At 36.9% G+C, this 27,418-nt stretch overlaps 1 protein-coding gene across 1 annotated transcript; it reads right to left on the bottom strand.

Annotated features, from left to right (window-relative positions):
* Positions 1 to 893: 893 nt before the first annotated feature.
* Positions 894 to 22,099, bottom strand: LOC109443873 (cytochrome P450 2C21-like). Its single transcript, XM_019724705.3, has 9 exons — positions 21,855 to 22,099; positions 19,311 to 19,473; positions 17,691 to 17,840; positions 15,032 to 15,192; positions 12,326 to 12,502; positions 11,258 to 11,399; positions 4,403 to 4,590; positions 3,397 to 3,538; positions 894 to 1,276 (listed from the first exon to the last, which is right to left on the bottom strand). The coding sequence occupies exons 1-9, from the start codon at positions 22,020 to 22,022 to the stop codon at positions 1,095 to 1,097; spliced, it is 1,473 nt and encodes a 490-aa protein (XP_019580264.3). The 5' UTR covers positions 22,023 to 22,099; the 3' UTR covers positions 894 to 1,094.
* Positions 22,100 to 27,418: the final 5,319 nt, after the last annotated feature.

Raw genomic sequence — 27,418 nt, 5'->3', positions numbered from 1 at the left:
TATTGATGACAGCCATTTTGACTAAGGTGAGGTCGTATCTCATTGTGGTTTTTATTTGCATTTCTCTAATGATTAGTGAGGTTGAGCATTTTTTCATGTCTGTTTGCCATCTGCATGTCCTTTTTAGAAAAATGCTTCTTCATGTCTTCTGCCCACTTTTTAATTGGGTTGTTTCTTTTTGAGTTGGTTTTTTATAAATTTGGGATATTAACCCCTTATCGGATATATCACTGGCAAATATCTTTTCCCATTCAGTAGGATCCCTTCTTGTTTTATTAATGGTTTCCTTTGCTGTGAAAAAACTTTTTAGTTTGATGTAATCCCACATGTTTATTTTTTTCTCTTACTTCTCTTGCCCAAGGGGATAGAGCAGTAAAAATCTTACTCCAGGTAATGTCTATAAAATTTCTTCCTATATTTTCTTCTAGGAATTTTATGGTTTCAGATCTTACATTTAAGTCTTTAATCCATTTTGAATTTATTCTTGTATATGGTATAAGGAGGTGGTCCAGCTTCATTTTTTCACATGTGTCTGTCCAGGTTTCCCAGCACAATTTATTGAAAAGACTGTCTTTACCCCACAGTAATCCTTGCTTCCATTGTTGTAGATTAAATGACCATATAAGCATGCATTTATTTCTGGGCTCTCTATTCTGTTCTATTGATCTATGTGTCTGTTTTCACACCAGTATCATGCTGTTTTGGTTACTGTAGCCTTGTAGTATAATTTGATGTCAGGTATCATTATACCTCCCACTTTGTTCTTACTTCTCAAGATTGTTGTGGCCTATTTTTTTAAAATCTTCGCAGAGTTCAAGATCACAGAGACTTTCTCTTATAATATTATTGACTATAATGTCAACTGGAATTGAAAAAAAATTTGAAAAAGAGACTTTTTCTTATGTTTCATACTAGAGGAGTTATAGGTTTATTTTTTAAAGGATGGCGAAAATTAGAGGAGACAGCATTGAGGAATGTCATTCCTGCCATTAGGGGAGAGGTAGATGATAGCTAACACACTGGACAGAAAGCATCTGGCTCGTTCAGATGAGTCTAGAGAGTCTTGCTCTGCAATCTGGTAGCCTCCCCTTTCTTTAGAGTGGAATGAAACAGAGTTTATATTCAGGTGGTACAGAGCCTAGCCCGACGGCAACTGGGGTGGTGTCAATGTCCTTCGGATCAACCAGAGATTTCAAGGTAAAATGCTGTAAAATGTTGGTCAGTAGTAAAAAGAGCTCCATGCGGGCCAGGCCTTCTCCAGCACAAACTCTTTTTCCTAAAAATGACACATAAATTAAATATTCATTTAATTCTATTTCTGAGTTAGCACACAGGGTGACTTTAAAAATATGAAACAATTAAATAAATATATTAATAAAAGACTAATTAACCAATGGATTCTTCTAGCTACATTGAAACCTGGCTTTCTTCTTTTCCTCAGCACATATTTTTGCGTGCGTGCTATATGAAAAAATCTTTTCTACGCACCCACATTGGATTTGCTTTGCTGAAGCTTGTCAGTGACATTTTTCTACACACACACACACTCTTTCACATATCCCAATTGGCATGAGACACACAGTCTACTTTTCCATCTACCTCCAACCCAAGACTCAACAGCAGATTTACTTCTCCTTATCTGGACTCTAAAGGATAATCTTAACTTTGTCATGTCCCTGCTTTAAAAATTTTCAAGGGCGTACCATTGCCCAGTATAAAGAGAAACATCACAAACTAGCCACAAACTTTACTAATTATTTATCAATCCCAAACAGACTGGCAATTTCAAATGTTATCTCAGATTCCAAGTCATTCTCCAAATGAAATAGTCTTCCCCTCTGCTCTGCCTGCTGATATTCTCCATATCCTTCTAGATCCAGCTCAGGTGTCTTTTATTGTATGGAAACTTCTTTGACGTGCTTAAGGTATGTAATTCACTCCCTTATCTTTTCCACAACCCACAAATTAATGCTTCTAATATAGCACACTTCACATGAAATTATAGTATTCATCTGTCTCACAGATTGGAATATAAGCTCTTAAAGTAAGGCCTTAGATCTTGTAATGGTACCCACAGAGTCAGGACAAAAGCAAGCCTGCAAGCCCTGTGATATAAATGGAAATCTCGAGCAGGCTCATTATGTAACAGTGGCCCAAATACAGGAAGAAAGACAAGGAGGAGTACAGCAGTGTCTTGCTTTGCAATCATCTCTGGATATTGCACATGATCTTGGGAACACAAGACCAAGGGTTACTTGATACCTATTTTCTTAGATATTTAATCAGGAGCAAATCTCCAAATTTTGACTCTGTTTCAGTGACTTCTATAGGAAAGGTGCTTCATCCCGTACTCTTCCCACTGTTTCTCCTTTGGAGGGTGCTGAAAATTCTGTGTTTCTTCACCCTTCCAGGCCCATTCTGTGTGTGTTTGTCTTTTATGTTTACTCTGTGTTAAGGAGATGCCTATGGAATGCATAAACCCAGAAGTTAGTTCCCCCCTCAGTTCTGAATAGATTTAGAGGATTAGATGTTGACACAGAGTATTACTTGCTCAATCCCACCCTGCCAGGCCACAATTTAGGCAGCGGCTGTATTCCTCTACCTAATGATACATCTCCTGTCGAGGCATCCACTCCCTCTTTGCTAAAGATCTCTTTGGTTTCCAGTAATACCCTCCTTCCCTCGTTCCTTCCAACCGAGGATGGTAACGTCTTGCTGTTGGTGCTAGCCCCTGAGTACTTTATAACACCTTCTTACTTCCCATAATCCTGCTCATACCTCTGAAAACAGCCTTTTTATTAAACTTTCTTTAATTCACCTTTTTGTGTACGCCACCTATTTCTTTCCAGGACCCTGACAAATTAAAGGAAGATACTCAAATGCTACTTCCTGCAAGAAATTTCCCCTTACCCTCCATCTGCTCTGCCCTCTGCCCCTGCCCACTTCAAAAGGCAAGAATCAGGAGCTCCCCTGTCTGGGCTCCCACAATAGTCCCTTGAGAGCATTTGTCTCTCTGCAGTCTCATTGTTAATTTGCCTTCCTCTCTCCTAGAGAGAGGATCTGTTTGTTGTTCACATTTATACCCGTGGATTTGAACATGAGTCTGCTACATATACGGTCCTCAGTGAAGTGTATTGAGTGAACTGGCTTCCCAGGGCAGGTGAGAAAGGTCTTCGTGGAACTGGACGTCTGGGAGGAGCTCGTAGGAATCTCAGTAGTGGGTTATGGGACAGAACTCAGGGAGCAGCCTCCAATCCAAGGAGAACCTGGACTTTGGGAGTGGTGCCTCTGGCCTCCTACAAATGACAATTTGTCCAGACCAGAGTCACCTCCATGCAAAGCCCTGCCTCATGTCATTTGATCCCTGATGTACAGATAAAAATGAAGCTTGCTTGCCTGCTGAAAAAGGCATGAAGTAGTCACTCTTCTTAAAGTTGCCCTTTTCATCCAGGAAGTGGCCAGGATCAAACTGATCGGGGTTGGGAAACTCTTTGTCATCGCGCAGGAGAGAAGTCAGAGATACGTATATAGTTGTGCCCTGACATAAAGAGAAACAGATAAACTGGATTATAAAGAAGGTCATGGAGCTTGGGCGGGGGAAAAAAGTCCCTTATCTAATCCTTTTGTTTTATAGATGAGGAGACTGAGGCATAAAAAGGAGAATTTATTTACATCATGTCACAAAAGAAATTAATGACCAAGCTTAACAAGTCTTAAATCATACAATGCCAGTCCAGGGCACTGTTCACTGATTCCAAGGCCATGCTCTTCAGTTTGTAACCTGACACCAGCACTCGCTTTTCAGAAAATTTAGGAAGATCCCTGGAGTACATTGTTCTTAACAAATAAATTGCACTATTGTCTAAAAGTGCTGATGTCACTGAAAATCTAACTTATTCTCTTTGAAACCAAGTATGAGATCTTCTTAAAACTCTACTTGAGTGGCCATATTCATGAAAACCATTTACTTCCCCATCAGGATGAGTCTGGTAAGTATCCCCTCCTCCTACTATGTTCTTTCAATTGAATTGTTTCATATTTTATTCATGAAAATTTTGACAAATAAGTGAAACAGATAGTTGGTGAGGCAAAGGGAGTACAGGCTACTGGTTAAGTGGCAGGACTAATAAAACATACCCTAGAAAGCAGAGAAGTGGACAGCAGATTGGGCTAATGGACAGGCAGTGTACTGAAAATCCTGTGGTAATCTAAGCAGTATTGTATTTATAAAATTGTATCAACAAACTAGAAAGAAAAGAGCATGTGGTCAGAAGGCAAGATACCTGAGTTATGATTAGCAATACTTGTAGACGGTTAGGCCACCTGTAATTCTACTACTGTGATAGTTGATAACCTAAGATTCCCAAGGAGGAGTATAGATGAAATACATAGGATTTCTCACCTTGGGTAGAAGATATTCTCTGAACATAGTATCCTGAGTCACCGAATGGGGCAGACTGTTGGGGACAAGGTCTATGTATCTCTGGACCTCGTGCACCACAGCATCTGTGTAGGGCATGTGGCTCCTGTCCTGCATGCAGGGGCTCCGGTGTCTGCCAACCACACGCTCAATCTCTTCCTGGATTTTAGCTGGCAATGCAGGAGTCAGAATTAATGTGAAATGGAAATGACATGAAATGATTTTTTTTATTATTTTTCAATTACAGTTGACATACACTATTATATTTTCAGGTGTACAACACAGTGATTAGAGATTTATATAATTTACGAAGTGATCATCGCGATAAATCTCATACTCATCTGACACCATACCTAGTTATTACAATATTGTTGACTACATTCCTTATGCTATGTTTTACATCCCATGACTATTTTATAACTACCAATTTGTACTTCTTAATCCCTTCCCCTTTTTCAGCCTCCCCCAATCCCCAATGCCTCTTCCATCTGGCCACCATAAATATGTTCTCTGTATCTATGAGTTCATTTCTTTTGTGTTTGTTAGTTTATTTTGTTCTTTCGATTCCACATAAAAGTGAAATCATATGATATTTGTATTTCTCTGTCTGACTTACTCCACTCAGTAAAATCCTTCTAGGTCCATCCATGTTGTTGCAGATGGCAAGATTTCATTCTTTTATATGCCTGAGAAATATTCCATTGTATATATGCACCACCTCTTCTATATCCATTCATCCATTGATGGATACCCAGGATGCCTCTATATCTTGACTACTGTAAATAATGATGCAGTGAACATATGGATGCACATGTCCCTTCTAAGTAGTGTTTTCGGTCTTTGGATAAATACCCAGAAGTGGGATTACTGGGTCATTCTTTAGCTCTTGTTATAAATAGACTTTGTTTTAAAGTCTATTTTGTCTGGTATGAGTATTGCTACCCCCACTTTTTTGTTTGTTTCCATTTTCATGTAATATTTTTTTCCATCCCTTTACTTTCAGTCTGTGTTTGTCTTTCAATCTGAAGTATCTTGTAGGCAGCACATGTCAGGGTCTTGTTTTGTTATCCATTCAGCCACCCTGTCTTTTGATTAGAGTACTTAATCCACTTATATTAAAAGTAATTTTATATATATATATATATATATATATATATATATATATATAGTTATATATATAGTTATATATATAGTTATATATATAGTTATATATATAGTTATATATATAGTTATATATATAGTTATATATATAGTTATATATATAGTTATATATATAGTTATATATATAGTTATTGCCATTTTACTATTCATATTTTTTATTGTTTTTCTTCTCCTTCTCCTTCTTAAAAAAGTCCCTCTAACATTTCTTGTAATACTAGTTTGGTGTTGATCAACTCCTTTAGCTTTTTCTTGTCTGGAAAGCTCTTTATCTGTCCTTCAATTCTAAATGATAGCTTTGCTGGGTAGAGTAATCTTGGTTTTATGTCCTTACTTTTCATCACTTTGAATATTATGTGCCAATCCTTCTGATCTGCAAAGTTCCTGTTGAGAAATCAGCTGACAGTCTTATGAAAGCTCACTTGTAGGTAACTAACTGCTTTTCTCTTGCTGCTTTTAAGATTTTTCTTTTTGTCTTTAACCTTTGTCATTTTAATTATGATGTGTCTTGGTGTGGGCCTCTTTGGATTCATCTTATTTGGGACTCTCTTCGTTTTCCAGACTTGTATGTCTATTTCCTTTGCCAGGTTAGGGAAGTTTTCTATCATTATTTCTTCTAATAGGTTTTCACTTTTTTGTTCTTTCTCTTCTCCTTCTGGTATCTCTATGATGAGAATGTTGGTATGCTTGATGTTGTCCCAGAGGCCCTGTAAACTATCCTCATATTTTTTGGATTCTTTTTTTCTTTTTGCTGTTCTGATTGGGTATTTTCTGCTACCTTATCTTCTAAATCACTGATTTAATCCTCTGCTTCATCTAATCTACTGTTGATTCCCTCTAATGTAGTCTACATTTCAGTTGTAGTATTCTTCATTTCTGAGTGATTCTTTGTAATATTTTCTAGCTCCATTTTCATGTTTCCTATCTCTTTGTTGAAGTTTTCACTGAGATCATTGCACATCCGTATAGCCAATGTTTTGAAGTCTGCATCTGGCAGACTGCTTGTTTTCATTTTATTTAGTTCTTTTTCTGGAGCTTTGTTCTGTTATTTTATTTGGGACAAGTTTCTCTGTCTCCTCATTTTGGCTGCTTCCCTGTGTTTATTTCTATATATTAGGTAGGACTGTTATGTCTCCCAGCCTTAGTAGAGTGGTATTATTTAGTAGGTGTCTTGTGGGGCCCAGTGGCATAGTCTCCCCAGTCACCTGAGCCAGGTGCTCCAGGTATGTCCCTTGCATGGGTTGTGTGTGTCCTCCTGTTGTATTTGAGCCCTGGTTGCTGTTTGCACATGAATGGGAGGGACTGACCCTCAGGCTCACTGGTTGAGGACTTCCTGTGACTACAGTGGAGGAGCTGCTGTGCAGGGGCTGACAATAAGGAGCAGGATTTGCTTCAGCAGGGCCCAGGTGCCTGCCCAGTCTGCCCTTTGGATGTGTCATTCTTGGAGGCAGCTGGGTGGTGCTACAGCTTGGTCCAAAGCTGGCCACCTGATGTGCTACTCCCGGGGCCCTCTGGGAGGGGCCCCACTGCAGGCCAAGTTCAGCTGCAGCCCGTGCTCTGCTGGGGCCCACCTAGCATCAGCTACAAAGCAGTCCACAGGTGGCTGCCAACTTCACTGGGCTTGGAGGTGCCTTGAGAGGTTAAGCTGTGAACTGAGGCTGGCTGCTGCTAGTGCCAGGCTTGTGGCTGCTCAGCAAGTGGTACGGGACATGCTGAAGCCAGATTCTGCTTGTTTGGGTTTTGAAAACCCTTGAGAGATTTCAGGAAAGTCCACCGCATGAACCAAGACAGGCTGTTTAAGCGGTAAAGGCAGTGGAGGTGGCTTGGGTGTGCCCCAACACTTCCCCTCCCAATTTTTAACCACCACATGTGGCTGTGGGACCAGCCCATTCTGTGTCTCTGTCCTTCTTACCAGTCTTGAGGTCGCTTCTTCTGTATGTCCTTAGTTGCAGGACTTCCATTCACCTAGACTTCAGGCAATTTTCAATGATGGTTGTTCTGTAGTTTAGTTATAATTTTGATGTGGTTGTGAGAAGAAGCAAGCACAGTATTTACCTACTCTGCCATCTTGACCTGGGCTCTGAAATGATCTTCTTAATTATAGTTACATAGTGGTGGGAGATGGGAAAAAGGGAAAATTACATATAACTACTTCCATAAGGGATAAAAACAAACAGAATTTCAGTTTCCCAGGCAAATTGGAATTTCATTAGAGACTTAAATATATATATATATACATAAAACACAATTGTACCATGAAATTCATTTGTCAACACTGATTCTCTGTTTTGTGTACTCTATCAAACAAGACTTAGGGGTCTAGGATCTTGAATGCTCTCTACAAACCATGTAGTTTAACCCCTTTTTATATGCCAGTTTTTGTTTTAAATATGTATGTTCCAAGAGGGCAAGAGCTATCCAGTAAATGCTTAATAAATAGAGCAATTAAATAAGATGTTTAGCTGACTCAGCACATAGGAACAAGAACTAAGTTAACATTTATTTAGAAAGCAAAATTCAACAGGCATGCTGTATTATTTATTATATAACTTTATAATTCCTCAAAATAGCTCAATGTGTTGGGTATTATTTTATGTATCTTAAAAATGAAGAAACATGGACACATGCAAAAAAATGAAACTGGACCACCTCTTTACACCATATACAAAAATAAATTCAAAATGACTTAAAATCTTAAAGGTAAGATCTGAAACCATAAAATTCCTAGAAGAAAATATAGGAAGAAGCTTTACAGACATTACCTGGAATAAGATTTTTACTGATATATCCCCTCATGCAAGGGAAGTAAAAGAAAAAATAAACGTGTGGGATTACATCAAACTAAAAAGTTTTTTCACAGCAAAGGAAACCATCAATAAAACAAAAAGGATCCTACTGAATGGGAAAAGATATTTGCCAATGATATATCCGATACGGGATTAATATCCCAAATTTATAAAAAAACTCACTCAACTCAACTCAAAAAAAACAAACAACCCAATTAAAAAATGGGCAGAGGACATGAAGAGACATTTTTCTAAAAAGGACATACAGATGGCAAACAGACATATGAAAAAAATGCTCAACCTCACTAACCATCAGAGAAATGCAAATAAAAACCACAATGAGATACGACCTCACCCCAGTCAAAATGGCTATCATCAATAAATCAACAAACAAGTGCTGGCGAAGATGTGGAGAAAAGGAACCCTTGTGTACTGTTGTCGGGATTGCAGATTGGTGCAGCCACTATGGAAAACAGTATGGAGGTATCTCAAAAATATGAAAATGGAACTACCCTATGATCCAGCAATTCCACTCCTAGGTATCTAGCCGGAGAAATCCAAAACTCTAATTTAAAAAAATTTATGCACTCCTATGTTTATTCCAGCATATACACAATAGCCAAGACATGGAAACAACCAAAATGCCCATCGGTAGACAACTGGATTAAGAAACTGTGGTACATATATACAATGGAGTATTACACAGCCATAAAGAAGAATGAAATCTTACCATTTGCAACAACATGGATGGACCTAGCGAACATTATGTTAAGTGAAATAAGTCAGACAGAGAAAGACAAATACCATATGATCTCACTTATATGTGGAATCTAAAGAAGAGAATAAGTGAATGAACTAGTCAGAAACAGTTTCGGAGACATAAAGGAAAAACTGAGGGTTGCTAGATGGGGGGCGGTGGGGATAAGGGACAAGGTGAGGGGATTGGAAAGCACAGTTGGTAACCACAAGATTGCCATGGGGTTACAAAAGTTAATTTGGGGAATATAATCAATAATGTTGTAAAGATTTTGTAGGGTATCAATGGACACTTGTCTCATTAGGGAGACTACTTCAAGGATGATGTAGATGCCTGATCACTGCACTGTACACCTGAAGCTGAAGCTGAACAATAATAAATGTCAACTACAAGGTCGTGTGTGTGTGTGTGTGTGTGTGTGTGTGTGTGGTTACAAGAAGCGGAGTACAGCATTAGGAATAGAGACAGTGGAAATGTAATGGCTGTGCGATGTCAGAGGGATAGTAGATGGGGGGAGGGGGGTTGACACAGTGTGAGGGATATAAATGATAAACGTCTAAGTATTACTTTGTTTTGTGCACCTGAAACTAATAAAAAAAAATTAAAAAATGAGGAAACAGATCCAGAAAAGTAAATATATTTCTTAAGGACATCAGGTATTATGTGGTTTTTCTCATTTCCAAACCCACAATCTCAGAAATTGAACAAGACTGAAAGTAATTTGTATTAGTGAATTATATTTTTCTTTTACCTACAAAGTATATCAAGTTAATGATACGTAATTTAAGTAGGACTATCTATTAGTTAAAACAAATGCTTATTAACTTTTTCTTATGAGGGAAAGACTCTATGAATGTTGGGAAGTATTGTCATCTCCCTTAAACAGATGAAGCACCAGCATATCTGGAAAGAGGTAATCATGAGTCTGAGGTCACACAGCTACTACTCCAACACCACATTACCACTTTAGTCAAATGGTATTCAACTACAGCCAGAAGAATGTGTCTTTGTAATGGAGCATATAAAAATTCTATGGCTTAAGAGTTCTAAAGAAGAAAAGGTTAGGAATTTTAGAGAAGATTTAAACTTCACCTTCTCAGGTTGAGATGCTAGACTTTTGTCTAGAAACAAGTGATTATATAAAGTGGTTAGGAACTGTTTATAAAATCAGATGCTTAGTAGAATGGCACAGTGAGAGATGAAGATGGGAAGAAAAGGAAAATATAAATGGACATGATGCAAGAAAAAACCCAAATGGGAACTGGAAATGGAAGCAATGGGGAAATATGACACAAGAAGTGTTTTTGCAACATATACAAGATGTAAAGGGTTGGAGAAAAATGGCATATACTATTTATAGTCATAATCAATATAGGTCTTATAAGAGTTAGCGAAGCTATTTGGCTAAAAGAGTCTGTGTCACATGAAAGAAATATATCACCATCATATCCCACAATGAGCACAGGCAAAGGAATTGGAGGCTAACTTTCTAAATGACACCATTTGGAAAGCATCTCACTTGCTGTGGGAGAGCAGAAGTTTAAACAGAGTAGAAAGATCTGGTGCTGATGTCATGCTGATAAGATTTATGAGATTCAATTGTACTAAAAGTGTCTTAATGTGCCAAAACATGATATAGTGGTGAAGGAAATAATCCTCTTTGATGATGATTCAATAAAAACGAGGAGGAAAAACGGAAAAGTTGCAGTTGCAAGAGAAATCATGTTTGTGAGGAAAAACCTGTTTCTTCAAAAGGGTATAATTGAAAAGAATTTTTCATTTTTTTTTTTTTTCATTTAGAGAATAAGTCCCTTTGGTAGAGAAAGATTGTAATTTTGTTGAGTCAATCTTTAGATCGCAAACTCATTTGAATAGAAGTATCCTTTGATGAAAATATACTTATCTGGACATGAAAGGGTATATCAAGTGATATCTTTTTAGAGAATGAGGAAGGCTAATTCTTTCCAGATCTTAAGATAACTCTGCTTACTTCACATGTCCTGATGCAAATCAAGGACACTCTACAATTTACAATTTTCTTGTACATTGTTTAGGCAGGTGAAGAACGGATACTCATCAGTGTTACCTGCCAATTTCTACCTGGAATTTCATTCTGCCCACCCTCTGTGATCATACCTGTGACCTCCGGGTGCTTCAGCAGGAGCAGGAGAGCATATTTCAGCGTGATGCTCGTTGTCTCTGTCCCAGCAGAAAACACATCCCATACGGTAGTGATCAAGTTGTGCATGGTAAATTCAGACTGTTTATTGTGCTTTTCCTAGCAATGATAAGTTAGAATTACTTGATAAATAAAAGAGCCTTAAAGATAACGTAAAATAACTCAATATAACATCATTATTTGCTTAATTTGCTTATTTGGCAAATTAAGGCAGACATTCGAGAGGGCTATCGCTGAAGGTAAAGTTAGATGAGTTGTTAGGATTCCTTCAAATAGTTAAAATAAGTTCAGAGTTACAAACTTCCAATAAGTCCTTTGTGATTCCTCACTTTCTTACCCACAAGAGCCAGTCAGTTCTTCCACAATTCTCTTAGATGTGATTTTTATCAAGTCATCACCGCTACTCACTGCCATCTCCAGCATCTATTGTCTATTTTATCATGTCTAAATTTCTCATTCAAGCCTCCAGAACCACCCACCCCTAAATGGCATCACTATTCCCAATGTCATCAGTCACTACACCCAGAACAGTTCCTCAATTACAATCAAGATCCCATGAGAGAGCACATCTGATCACTGCAGTTATCATTCCCTAGACTTAGAGTTTCCTCTACCTCATCTGAGAAGACTTTCTAGTGTATTTCCAAAGGTAAGTCTTTCTAGATTTCTATCCATTCTTGTGTTCCCTCATAGGTTACATCTTCCATTCATGGAACTCATTTTATGAATGAGAATATTTTTTTTTATCATTAACATTCCCTGTGTACATGCTTGGTTGTGTGTGTGCTTCAATCTGCTCCTAAATAAAGAACCAGCTCTAACATGGTAAATATGAAACCTTCTAAATTGTTTTTAGTGAGAATTTAGAAATATCTCAAGACACCCAATATGGTGTGCACCAGCAATTAATACATCCTTAGGAGGTAGCATTTGTTTTACTATCCCAGTTTTACTGGGAAGATCAAAGCCAATCCATGAATCACATCACCCACAAAGATGAAGTAGCAGGTCAGGGTCATTTATACCTTTTCCATTTTAATCAGGAAGTAGTCAATGAAGTCTCGAGGGTTATTGAAATCCAGGGAATCTTGGTGTTCTTTCACTTTCTCCATAATAAAATTTTGTTGTTCAGCAATGTTTTTAAATAAATCATTATGACTTCCTGGGAGATAACGCATTACAAAAGGGAAAGCATTGTAGAGCTGAAAGAGTAAAGAATCATTCATTAATCCACTCACCAAATTATTACAGGTCCATATCAGACACTTTGCTATATGCTGAGTGGATAAAGATGAATAAAACATGCTTCCTGCACTAGAACATACAGTATTTTACCGTATATAATGTGCTCCCATGTATAATATGCACCCACGTTTTTGGCCCAAATTTTCAGGGAAAAAATTCTTTTAAGTTTTCAATTCAAATTTTTGTTTGTTTACATTTATGTACTTGTTTTGGGTATTATAAAGGAATTTTAGCATTTATTTTTTAACGTATAATGGTGCAAGAAAATCTACGTAACAATTAATTACGAAACACAAGAACAGATACAATGTACAAGAAATTTATGTACTGGTGACAAGTTTATGATATCATTGAGCATCTTTTCATATGTCTATGGCCATCTGTATGTTCTCTTTGGAGAAATGTCTATTCAGGTCCTCTGCTCCATTTTGAATTGGATTGTGTTTTTGGTGTTGAGTTGAATAAGTTCTTTATAAATTTTGGATATTAACCTGTTATCAGATGTATCATTGGTGAATATCTTCTTGCATTCAGTAGGCTGTCTTTTTTATTGGCATTTTAATTATGATGTGTCTTGACACGGGCTTCTTTGGGTTCATCTTGTTTGGGACTCTATGTGCTTCCTGGGCTTCAATGTCTATTTCCTTCTCTAGGTTAGGGAAGTTTTCAGTCATTATTTCTTCAAATATGTTCTCAATGCCTTGCTCTCTCTCTCCTTCTGGTACCCCTATGATGCAAATGTTGTTATGCTTGATCTTGTACCAGAGGCCTCTTAAACTATACTCACTTTTTTGGATTCTTTTTTCTTTTTGTTGTTCTGATTGGGTGTTTTCTGCTACCTCTTCTTCCAAATCATTTTGATCCTCTGCTTCATTTAGTCTGCTAGTGATTCCTTCTAGGGCATTCTATGTTTCAGTTATTGTATTCTTCACTTCCGACTGGTTCTTTTTTATGGTTTCTATGTCCTTTTTAGGTTTCCTATCTCTTTGTTGAAGTTCTCACTAAGTTCCTTGAGCATCCTTATAACCATTGTGTTGAACTCTGTATCTGGTAGGTTGTTTGCCTCCATTTTGTTTAGTTATTTTTCTGGAGTTTTCTCCTATTCTTTCATTTGGGAGATATTTCTTTGTTTCCTCCCTTGGGCTGCCTCTCTGTGTTTGTTTCTATGTGTTAGGAAGGGCTGCTATGTCCCCAAGTCTTGGCTAGGTGGCCATATATAGTAGATGCCCTGTGGGGCCCAGTGGCACAGGATCCCTGGCCACCTACACTGGGTGCTCCAGGAGTGTCCCTCATATGGGTTGTGTGTGTCCTCCTTTTGTAGTTGAACCTTAATTGCTATTGCACATCAGGTGTGATTGACCCTCAGGCTGATTGGCTGTCGAGTTTGGCAACTTCCACAGCTTATGGGCTGCTGTGGAGGAGGCTTACCCTGTGGAGCGGGATTTGCCCCAATGGGCTCCGGTGCCTACTGACCTTGACCTTTGGGTGTGTCACTTGTGGGGCTAATTGTATGGTGCTCTGCTGTGCTCTGAAGCTGACCTCTGGGTATGTTGGTCTGAGGCCTCTTGGGAGGGACTCCAGTACAGGCCACTGCCTATAATTTGCCTGGGACGACCTGGTAGGATCTACAAAGCATCCATGTTTGGTCACTGCCTGTGATCACCTGGAGGCATGTGGGAGAGGCCACACTGCAAACCAAGGACAGCTGCTACCAGTCCTGGGCCTGGAATAGATCTACAAAAAGTCCAGGGCACCACGAGTTAGCTTATTTTTCCTTAGGCACTTTACACCCTCAAGAATGTGTACATTGCCCCTTCTTCATCTGGCCATTCCCAATCCTAGAATTTACTGACTCTGCTTTAGACAATACCTTCATGACTTAACAGCACTTGGTAGGCACTCAAGCAATTTATTCAGGTTGGTAGTTTGTATCAAACTAGATAGAGAATCGAGAAATCTATATTCTAGGTCTAGCTCATTTCTTGTCTTGGCTAGGCTACTTTGGAAATATGCATAATAGCTCTGGTGATAGTTTCTTGTTCCAAAAAATGAGGAGTTGATTGTTTGTTCTCCAGGGTCCTTCCCAAGTGGAACACATTATGACCTTATGATCGACAAAGAATTTTAGATGTAAATGATTATATATCATAGGTTACTAACATTTTTCTGACAGTATAGTATAGTAAGAAATATATTTTACACTACCACCCTCTTCATCTATAGATATAAAACTCAGAGAAAAAAAAGTTTCTCAAAAAATACCTTATTATATTTTTGATGCACTATAATATTTTTCTTTCTATTACTATATTTCATGTTTTAAATTTATTTCAATACATTAAATTGATTGATAACTCACTAAGTGGTTTCAAATGATAATTTGATAAACATTACTTTAGCAATTTTAAAATAGGGTAAAGGGATGGGGTAGGCATGAGGAATAGATTAGAAAATTATTTTCCATTTAAAGAGAACTTTGACTTTACCTGTGTCGAGAGGGCGCTTACAATGTTGAAGTTTTCATGAAAATACTTTAGCAAGGTTGACAATTTCTCATCACTGTAATCAAAACGATTCTGGAATATAATGGAGCAGATCACATTGCAGGGAACACAGGACAGAAGGAAAGATGGATCACAGGGAGATGCTAAAAACAATATAAGTTAAAAGTTAGAGGGGTGGCCAGATGGCTCAGTTGGTTAGAGCGCATGCTCTTGGCAACAGGGTTGCCAGTTCGATTCCCACATGGACCAGTGAGCTGCGCCCTCCACAACTAGACTGAAGAACAATGACTTGGAGCTGATGGGCCCTAGAAAAAACACACTGTTCCCCCATATTCCCCAATAAAAATTTTTTAAAAATTTAGAAAAACAAATAAAAGTTAAAACAGAATTTTAATATACATCTTAAGTTGACTGTTTAAAATAACTGAGAAGATTGACTTCTAAGATTAATTAAGTATAGGAGCTACCTGGACATGCCATCATCACTATAAACTCAACAGGCCTAAAATAAAATGTATTGTCTTTCCCAAAACAAAACTGTGTAATCCAGTCAAACTTATTTATTAATTTTCCCCCAAGTATTCTCCCACTTACAATATTCTCCAAATAAAAGCCACAAGGTAATTTACAAGAGGGAGGTCATTAAAAAATATCTTTAAAAGTGTAAAATTTAGCTCTCCGTGTGAATACTTCTTCATGATGCCCGTAAGAAACTGAGTGACCTAATAAAAAAATCAAGAGACTGAGGAAACTTGAAATCACATTTCACAAAACACAGTTTTAAAAAGTTGGATATACTTTTCTTATAGAAGAGAGAATAATGAGAAAAATTGGAATTGCATTCAGATATTTGAAAAAATGTTATAGCATTGGAAATAGCTTTCTATATATAATGAAGAGTATGACTCCATATTTTGGTGTTTGGCTGCTGACAGCTTTTAAGCCTTCCTTTTCTTCCTCTACTCACATCTGGACAAACTGATAAAAAAGGTTAATTGTTCCCTCGTTGGGCACAAGTACGGTGTTTAAACCACACAAACCCTGGCCAGCACACAGAACCCTCATCTCCACCCCAAACCCCTTTAACCACCATAAAAACCTCAAGCCGGTATCCGTTCCCTACCCTGTCAAGCCATTTTTGGGGCCACCCTAGCCTCCACAGAAAGCCTCATTATGTCAGTAATAAACCTTTTCATATAGTATTGAGATGTGCATGGCACCTTCAGTCTCAACATCTAAACAAAATTTTGAGTGGGTGGTCCATCCTGCCTCTTGTGTGGGAACTTCCAAAACAGTACAACTCCAAAAGCAAACACTTAGCAGGGATCAAAAAGTAAAAGTTACAAGGAAAAAAGGCTCTACTCAACATGTGAACGAAAATTCCAACAGTTATAGTTATCTAGTGATGAAATGGGCTACCCTGAGACTGTGTGGTCCCCATAGCTAGGTGGAATCATACAGTCTGGGTGATCAAAGGTCAGGAAACTGAGAGAAGGTCATATTCACTATGAGAAAAAAAATGAATCAGTTAATAATAAATTCTGCTTGAAATATAAATTAAGTGCACCAAATAATTCCCCAGATAATATGTATCGAAACCCAACATTCGTTGACTTACTAATTCCATTTCCAAAATTTTATTCTAAGAAAGTAGTCAGAAATAGGCAATGATTAATATGGATTGCATTGTTTTCATATTAATAGCAACAAAGAACTGAACAGTTTTCTGGCCAAAATTAAAAGACTGGTTAAATAAACTATGGTACATCCAAAATAATGGAATATTGTACTAATCCATTAATAATGTGCTTTAAAAAGCATTTAATATTAAACTGAAACTATTTAATATATTAAATTTAAACATAAGGTTACAGAACAACATATGCAGTGTAAGCCTCATGCTCTTATCCCTTCTTTTTCTAGGTCTCCCTTCCATTCCTAGATAATATGTGTCAAAAGTCCAAACAATGTCCATTGATACTCTACCACCATTTCCAGAAATTTATTCTAAGGAAGAAACCAGAATTATGCAAATATTTGTAATAATTGCATTTTTAGTATATGTGCTGCTGAAGCGAGCACAATAATTGCATTTTTAATATTAGCAAAAGAAAAGGGAAACAACCCATCTGGACAGTAATATAACACTGGTTTAAAAACATGATGGCAATTCAAGATATAGAATATAGTATTATTTAGTTAATAATGTTCATGAAAAATATTTAAATATTGAGGTTAAAAACCACATGTATCTCATGATCCTGATCTTACTCCTTTCCTGCCAAGTCTCCTGCCCACTCCTTTCTCTTCTACACCCTCTCCTAGCCCCACATGTGCCCACACGTATACACACTGTGCAGATTTATGCTACCGCAGCTGACTCCTTTCATACCTACACTCTATGTGAGCTGTAATGCCACCCTATGCATGGAGAAGGTTTTGGCATGAATTCTACCACTGACCCACCAATGCTTTTTTTTTTTTTTTTTTCAGTTTTACTGAAATATAATTAACTTTACCTCTTACTGCTGTTATGTGAGCAAAAAGTAAACTTTTATTGTACATATCTCTCTGTAGTCTTTTTGTAGTAGCATGTAGTCTAGCCAAACTATGACCATTAATTACATAAAGAAATACATACCATTGGTTTTTCTTAATGCTTCCACCAGACACAAGGCTTCCTCTTGAATTCTGTCTTCAATACTCTTCTTTCCCATTCCCATATTCCGCAAAACCATGAGGGAGAAACGCCGGGTTTGCTTCCATACTTCTCCATTGCTGAAAACAATTCCTATTAGGCCAAAAAAAAAAGGAGAGAGGGAGAGAGGGAGAGAGGGAGAGAGGGAGAGAGGGAGAGAGAGAGAGAGAGAGAGAGAGAGAGAGAGAGAGAGAGAGAGAGAGAGAGAGAGAGAGAGAGGAATAACTTCCATTGCCATGAATTATAGCCAAGAGTCTTTATCTGAGGAAATAATAATGACACTTATGCAGAGATGTAAAAATAGGCTGGGCCAGCCTCAGGAATTCCCATTAAGCCCTAGTTCACCTGCCTTCTCTCTTAATCCAGCCCAGAATGTTACCATCTAGACTCTTGGTTTTACAGAGTACTAAACTCTTCTTTGTCCATTAACTCCTCTAAACCTCTATGTTTTGTCCTCATTTAACTGATGAGAATACTGAAGATCATGGAGGGAAAAGGCTTGCTCTTGAATTACACAGGTAATAAATTATGGTGAGTCCAAGTCATGGGTTAAATTTTCAGGGATTACTTTTGTGCATTGTAAGTAAATTTTAGGAGCAGCAATAAATGGAGTCAATTCTCAACAGAAGGAAAGACAGCTCTTGTGCAAAGGAAGCTCATGAAAATCTATTCCTCAGATAAGGAACATAGCCATAGTCCTTCTCATTTTAACATTTGCCCTCTATTTATTAAATCTCTTCCATGAAATGTGGTCTTAACCCCAAGGAAGTTCAACATCAGACTTCCAGTGTCAAGACGAGATCAGGAGAAAAAACAATGCTCCTAGGAAATTGTCCAGGAAGATCTTAGAGAAAATAGGAGGAAAGGACTGCATTCAGGCCATGTCTCTTTTTGCTGGAACCCAGTGACCATCCAGAGCACTGGACAGCTTAAGACCAGTTCCAAAAACAAATGAAAGACAGTTCAAGTACTTAACTTAAAAAGCTTTTTCTAATATCAATTCCAATTCATACTCACTATGTGTTTCTCCATAATCCTCTTTTCAGAGCATATTTGTGCTCTGTATTCTATTGAATAATTCAAATATTTCTAATGCTGTTTTGGAAGAAGAGAAAATTGAAGGCAAGGTCGGAAATATTCCAAACTTTCGTTGGTTCCATGCATACTATGCAAGCTTCCTAAAATAGCTTTTGGCAACCATGACTCAGGACATAAAACAAAATATTTGGTGAACAGGATCATTTAGTCAATTTCCTCTCCCCTCTTTTCTCTCTTTCTCATTATCTTTACAGGCTGTGATTTAAAATGTACATGACTTAGTCACAGATTCATAGAACATTAATGGTTAGTTGGTTTGGTCTCATTGGATTTAATGTTTCACGGAGACATTGTGTTACCTTCATAATTTTAAATATGGATTAATGATCCTGTATAGAAAAATGTCATCATTATGATATTTTCATAAATTTCTCTAAATGTTCATAATTTCTCAATTCCTTAGCCTATTTAGAATCTTTGCAACTTACAAATCTACACACACACATCCCCCAAATTGAAGCATACCTGATCCCTGGAAGATTTTGTCTATCACTGGAAAACTGCCTCTGCCAGAAAACTCCTCACTCCGATCAATCAAGGCTTCCTTCACTGCTTCATATCCATACAGCACCACAGTGGGGTTCATGCCAAAATACACGGTGAACACAGGGCCATACTCTTCTGCTAGCTAGCAATGGAACAGAAGATACAGATTAGTGAGAATTTCAAAACTAAAAATGTAGACAAGTGAGGAAAATATTTTTAATCTTACCAAAAGACATTTTAATATTCTTTCAGCCGTTATAAAAGATTTCCACCTGAAACTAATATAACTAATGTAATATTGTATACCAACTATCCTTAAATTTTTTAAAAAAGAAAAAAGTACGCATTTTGGAAAAAATAAGAAAATACAAGTCATTGAATAAAAAACATTTTTTTAATTCAACTTCTAGACCCAGTAATCTAATAATAAATCACTTTACTTAAATGGTAATTATCATTATATTAGTAGTAACATTGCTACTATTATCACCATCAATAGTTATCCTTTATCCAGCTCCTCCTGTGTGACAGGGTCTGAATCATAAATGTTATGCATATTATTTTATTAACTTCTTTTCTGCCAAACCTGTAATTGCTCCAAATTTCTCCTTCCTTCCTACAGGTACAATAAATGATATGTTTCTCTTCCTGTTTAAGGGAAGTTCCTCCATCTTGCCACATGCGTAGACTAATAATCATCCCTCATCATCCATTCTCTACATGTTCTTTTAGTACCAGAGACCTCTACATTTTAATAATACATAAAGACATGGCAGCGTAGTCATGGACATTTCCCTGCTTCCTTATTTGACCATGTGAATAAGTTTCCACGAACTGATGTCAGCAGAAGTGATGTGTGCAAATCCTACACTGTTGCATAAATGGTCACAGCATGCTCTCCATTTCTCCCCCTACCCATGGGTTGAAATGATAGCATGGAGATGGCCCTACCGGGACCATGCAAATGAGAACACTAGCCTAGGGACACAGGATGGTAAACTACGAGACCGAGAAAGACTGGTTCTCTGAGAGATCTCATGGAACAGAGGCAGCCCACCAGCACTCATCTCTCTATCATTATGTGACATAGAAATAAACTCCTATCTTCTCTAAGCCATTGTATTATTGGAGTCGTTCTCTCACGGTAGCTTATTCAGTTTACTATATGATATAGGACTCATACTCTTTTATCACGTCCAATGTTGGAGTCCTTCTGCTACTTGACAATTCATTCTCCATAAAGCAACCAGAATGATCTTGTCACAGGCAAACGTTACCATGACAGTCCTTTAAGCACTTTATGGCATCACATAGCTCTCATGCTAAAGACCAATATCATTAAAATCCTTGTAAGACCTACATACTCTGGCCCCTGTTTACCTCTTCAATCTCATCTCACACCGTGTTTTTACTTATTCTCTGGGTTACAACCAAATTGGTCCTTTTTCAGATACTCCAACCAGTAATTCTCCTCCCGTGCGAAAAAGTCTGGAACAAACTTTCATCTGTTCTTTGTCTGGCTAATGCGTAATCATTCTTTAGATCGCAGCTCCAACTTCACTTCCTCAGAGAACCCTTGGCTGACTGTTCCTCCCACCCCTGGTCCTCCAAGCTATATGGCCTCTTTCTACTATATCCCTGATACATGGCTTGTAATCATACACTTATTTGTATGATTATTTCACAACTACATGCCTACCCTCTAGATTGTAAATTCCATAATGCTATGGTCTTTTTTTATTCACCATTGAAAATCCCCAGCGTCTAATATAGTGCCTAACCCTGAGTAGGCATTCAACAACTTGTAGAATACATGATATACTAATACCTTGTGTAAAATAATTATTATTCACTTTTTAAAGAAATGGAAGTTAAAGCTCAGAGATATTTTTAAAACTTGCCCCAAACTGTGAATTAACAAGTGGATGCACTGGGGTGCTGACACAATCTTTTTGAATCCAGAGCGAAAACACAAGGAGCTTCCAGGGGCCGTTGTCTGATAACTAGCCATCTCAGGGAAGACAAATTTCAGACAATCCCATCCAGATTTAAAGAGCTATTGTTGTATAAATAGCTAAGAGCAGAGCACTTATTCACTCATTCATTAAGCACATATAATAGAAACTGTGAAAGTTTCTGAACATTTAGTTATTTCCTCGACTTCACATCAATGTGTACTTTTAGGAAAATTTTAGTGTTGTAACTCTGTAATCAGTAAATTTTAAGAAATTAAAAGCAGTTTCATTACCATTAGAGTTCACCAAAAGGTAATTACTAAAAAGGGGACCTATGTGGACAGGAAATGCCACTTTTAGCAATTTCAACAATCATCTCATAGATCTCATTCTCTTCTGCCAGCCTTCCAGCTGTACACCATTTAAATTCATGTCTAGGTATCCAATGGACACTTCCTTTTAAAACCACTTCTTTAAAACATAGTGTCTGGCACCATATTTTATTTAGCTATAGGGCTGTCTTAGCTACTTATTGCCAACAATTGGAAGAAAATTAATCATACTTTACCTTGCTTAAGGATTTGGGGATGTTCTTAATATTTATCTGTAGAATATTTCCAATGATTGGGAGAGGAGTGGGGCCAGGTGGCAGCCTCCCTTTGGCATAGCGTCGGTTCCACAGAAAAAGGAGAATCAAGCAAGACAGACAAATTATTAGGACTGTGAAGAGATCCATTGATGTACTCTGTGTAAAAGCTGTTGAAAGCTTTTTAATCCAATGATTTTATAAATGAGTACAAGCTGATCACCAAACATGTACTAAGCCTTTGAACTTTTGGATAAATACTGTTCTATCTTCAGTGTACTTTGTGATACTGGTAGAGATTAACACCAAAACAAACAAAATATAAAAGAACGAAAAACAAAATCAGATATCAACAACAGAATGGTGATTACCAGAGGGGAAGGGGGGTGAAGAGAGGGTGAAGAGGGTAAAGGGGGTCAAATATATGGTGACAGAAAGAGACTAGACTTTGGGTGGTGACCACACAATAGAGTATACAGATAGCATATTATAAAGTTGTACACCTGAAATTTATATAATGTTATTAACCAATGTTACCCCAATACATTTAATTTTTAAAATAGTCACCTTAGTATTGATAAATATCTAAGTTTTCAGTGGAAATCATAACTGAAAAATAACTCACTTCATATGATTTCACTTATATGTGGAATCTAAAGAACAAAATAAACAAAACAGAAACAAATTCATAAATACAGAGAACATATTTATGGTGGCCAGATGGAAGAGGCATGGGGGGGCAAAAAAGGGGAAGGGATTAAAATATACAAATTGGTAGTTATAAAATAGTCATGGGATGTAAAGCATAGCACAGGGAATACAGCCAACAGTATTGTAATAACTATGTATGGTGTCAGATAAGTACGAGATTTATCAGGGTGATCACTTTGTAAATTATAAATCTCTAATCACTGTGTTGTACACCTGAAACTAGTATAATATTGCATGTCAACTGTAACTGAAAAAATTTAAAAATTATTTAAAAAATAATAAAATAAAAATAAAAGATTCACCTCCTGAATACACTGCCCAATAACCACTATGGACCAAATACATATGAAGACTAAAAGTGAATTCTGTGTATTAAAAATTAAGTGCAAAATAACAATGATGAAAACAACAAAGTTAAGTGTATACACAATAGTTCTAGAAGGTTCTTCATTGCTAGCAAGTACATCAATAACATTTATTTTGCATAAATTTATCGAAAATAAATAGGGGTTTTTGAATATTAAGTAGCCTAATTTAATAATATAGCTACGATATACAACAAACATTACCAACACCAGGAGAGGCAATGAAGAAATATTTTAGTGGCTCTACTGTGCCAGATATTTTCCACCCTGTTAGCTCACTCAAAGAACTTCAAAAAATGCTTTATAATAGAAAAGTTGAGGCTGAGTTATTTTGAAAAGATTCAGATACCTCTCTTCCCAGTTAATAAAGAATAGGACTGGAATTTGAATCCAGGACATCTAATGCATCATGTATGCTAATTATAATTTAAGAAAAGAAGAAATGAGTGTCAATACAACAGCAGCCTGGAGGGAAAGAAGTCCCCCACTTAGGACTTATATCTAGGAGTATCTAGGAGTCATATCTAGGAGTCATGCAGATATGGAGCCCAACACAGGACTCCCAGTGGTTTAGTCTTCCACACTGCTGGTGATGAAATGTGCTCAGTCCTGCAGCAGGAAGAGTCAATCTCAGAGGAAGTCAGCAGGCAGGTCCTGAGAGAGAAAAGCTTCCCTCCATAGCTTCTGTAGCAGCAGAGAAGCAAGGCTAATAAGCATTCACCAAGTAGTCAAGCTTAGGGTAGAACTAACTACATCAAAAATACCTCAGTCTGGAAAGGCCACCATGTCCAGAGTTCACAGACAAGAATATATCAGTTTGGTGCAAAAGTAATGCGGTTTCTGCAATTATTTTTAACCTTTTAAACCACAATTATTTTTGCAGCAACCTAATAATATATTTAGAGCACTTTCTAAGTGTAATAAAATAAAAGTGCCACTTTATATTACGTGAAAGAACCTACTTTAAATAGTCTTCTGTAAAACCACTATTAGATTTTTCAATAAAGTGCCTAGAATGTCAAAGTGCTTTATAAAAGAAAATAAATTGCTTTCTTTAATTCAAAATCAATAATTCTTTTGATTTATAGAAGTCTGTGAAGTTTATGAAGCACTTTTGTGAATATCTTATTATTTGAATCTCACAACTCATGAGACAGGTATTTTTTTTATCCATTTTACAGATGAGGAAAATGAGAATCAGAACTTACGGAATTCACCCAAATTTCCATTTCTAAGGCAAGGTAAGGATTCCAGTTCTGGTTTTATAACTTGTGAACTCTGCATTGGAAAGTATTTCAATTTAATTATATTTCAGGAACATTTGTTGAGTAATTATTATGTATCTTGCAGTCTCACTTTGGCAATAAAAAAATTGATTTAAAATTAAACAGTTACAGAGTCAATAGTTTCACCATGACAAATAAAAATGAGAGTTCAGAAAAATTTGTACTTTCGTAATCTTTAGACTTCAGGAAGCCAGGGTCCAAAGATTCAAAGAACTTGATTACAAAGAAATGCCGTAAAAAAAAAAAAAAAGAAATGCCGTTATTGGCTGTCCAATCCCTCATCTGATGTACACTGCCTCAGGTTCTGGAACAAGAATAGATTTTAAAACAATTTTAGATCATACACCATGATCAAGTAGGATTCATGCCTGATATACAAGGGTGGTTCAACATCCACATATCAATTAATGTGGTACACCACATTAACAAAATGAAAAATAAAAATCATATGATCATATCAATAGATGCAGAAAAAGCATTTGACAAAATCCAGCAGCAATTTATGATAAAAACTCTTAAGAAAGTGGGAACAGAGTGACCATATCTCAACATAATAAAGGCCATATATGATAAACCTACAGTTAACATCATACTCAATGGAGAAAAGCTAAAACCATCCCCTTAAGATTAGGAACAAAGCAAGGTTGCCCACTTTCTCCACTTCTATTCAACATAGTGCTGGAAGTTCTAGCCACAGCAATCAGACAAGAAACGGAAATAAAAGGCATCCAAATTGGTAAGGAGGAAGTAAAATTGTCATTATATGCAGATGACATGATACTATATATAGAGAACCCTAAAGACTCCACCAAAAAATTATTAGAACTGATAAATTAATTTAGTAAAGTAGCCGGATACAAAATTAATACTCAGAAATCAGTTGCAATTGTATATACCAATAATAAAATATCAGAAGGAGAAATTAAGAAAACAATCCCATTTATAATTGCTTCAAAGACTATAAAATACCTGGGAATAAATTTAACCAAAGAAGTAAAAGAGCTATACTCAGAAAATTATAAGACACTGAAGAGAGAAATTAAAGAAGATACAAATAGATGGAAACACATAGCATGCTCATGGATAGGAAGAATTAATATCATTAAAATGTCCATACTGCCTAAGGCAATATACAGATTCAATGTAATTCCTACCAAAATATCAAGGACATTTTTCACAGAAATAGAACTTATAATCCTAAAATTTATATGGAACTATAAAAGACCCCGGAGAGCCTCAGCAATCTTGAGAAATAAGAACAAAGTGGGAGGTATAACGAGACCTGACATCAAATTATACTACAAGGCTACAGTAATCAAAACAGCATGGCACTGGCATAAAAACAGACACATAGATCAATGGACAGAATAGTGAGCCCAGAAATAAATCCATGCCTATATGGTCATTTAATCAACGAAAATAGAAGCAAGAATTTACAGTGGGATAAAGACAGTCTATTCAATAAATGGTGCTGGGAAACCTGAACAGACACATGCAAAAAAATGAAGCTGGACCACCTCCTTACACCATATACAAGAATAAATTCAAAATGGGTTAAAGACTTAAATGTAAGATCTGAAACCATAAAATTCCTAGAAGAAAATATAGGAAGAAACTTTACAGATATTACCCAGAGTAAGATTTTTATTGATATATCCCCTTGGGCAAGGGAAATAAGAGAAAAACTAAACATGTGGGATTACATCAAACTAAAAAGTTTTTTCACAGCAAAGGAAACCATCAATAAAACAAAAAGGGATCCTACTGAATGGGAGAAGATAGTTGCCAATGATATATCCAATAAGGGGTTAATATCCCAAATTTATAAAAAACTCAACTCAAAAAAAAAAAAAAAACAATTAAAAAAAACAATTAAAAAGTGGGCAGAGGACATGAAGAGACATTTTTCTAAAAAGGACATACAGATGGCAAACAGACATAAGAAAAATGCTCAACCTCACTAATCATTAGAGAAATGCAAATAAGAACCACAGTGAGACACCACCTCACCCCAGTCAAAATGGCTGTCATGATGAAATCAACAAACAACAAGTGCTGACGAGATTGTGGAGAAAAGGAACCCTTGTGTACTGCTGGTGGGATTGCAGATTGGTGCAGCCACTATGGAAATCAGTATGGAGGTATCTCAAAAATATGAAAATGGAACTACCTTATGACCCAGCTATTCCACTCCTAGGTATCTATCCAGGGAAATCCAAAACTCTAATTCAAAAAAATGTATGTACCCCTATGTTTATTGCAGCACTATACACAATAGCCAAGACATGGAAACAACGGAAATGGCCCATCGATCGACGACTGGATTAAGAACCTGTAGTACATTTATACAATGGAGTATTACGCAGCCATAAAGAAGAATGAAATCTTACCATTTGCAACAATATGCATGGACCTAGAGAACCTTACGTTAAGTGAAATAAGTCAGACAGAGAAAGACAAATACCATATGATCTCACTTATATGTGGAATCTAAATAAAAGAATAAATGAACGTATTAATCAGAAACAGTCTCAGAAACACAGAGGAAAAACTGAGGGTTGCTAGATGGGAGGGAGTGGGGATAAGGGGGAAGGTGAGGGGATTAGAAAGTACAGTCAGTAACCACACGATTGCCACGGGGTCACAAAAGTCAATTTGGGGAATGTAATCAATAACGTTGTAAAGATTTTGTAGGGTATCTGATGGACACTTGTCTCATTGGGGAGACCACCTCAGGGAAGATGTAGATGCCTGATCACTGCACTGTACACCTGAAGCCGAAGCTGAACAATAATGAATGTCAACTACAAGTTTACATACATATATGTATATATATATATATATGTATGTATATATATAGTTACAAGAAGCGGAGTACAGCATTAGGAATAGAGACAATGTAAATATAATGGCTGTGTGGATAGTCAGAGGGGTAGTGGATGGGGGAAGGGGGTTGGCACTGTGTGAGGGATATAAATGATAAAGTCTAAAAAAACAAACATATACTCATATATGTATTATGTGTATGCATATGTGTGTATAGATATATAGATATAGATAGATATAAATTGTTTAAAAATAATTCTCTCTCACTGTCTCTCTTCAGAGCAATCCCTTTGCCTGAGAAACTTGTGTCTTAGCTCTGTCTATGCAACCTTTCTGGGGGTTCATGTCATGTGCTTGG

Source organism: Rhinolophus sinicus, chromosome 15 (assembly GCF_057876585.1).
Source record: "Rhinolophus sinicus isolate RSI-liver-muscle chromosome 15, RSI-T2T, whole genome shotgun sequence".
Lineage (NCBI taxonomy): Eukaryota > Metazoa > Chordata > Mammalia > Chiroptera > Rhinolophidae > Rhinolophus > Rhinolophus sinicus.
The sequence above is the reverse complement of the archived record's forward strand: the minus strand, read 5'-3'. Positions and strand labels throughout refer to the sequence as shown.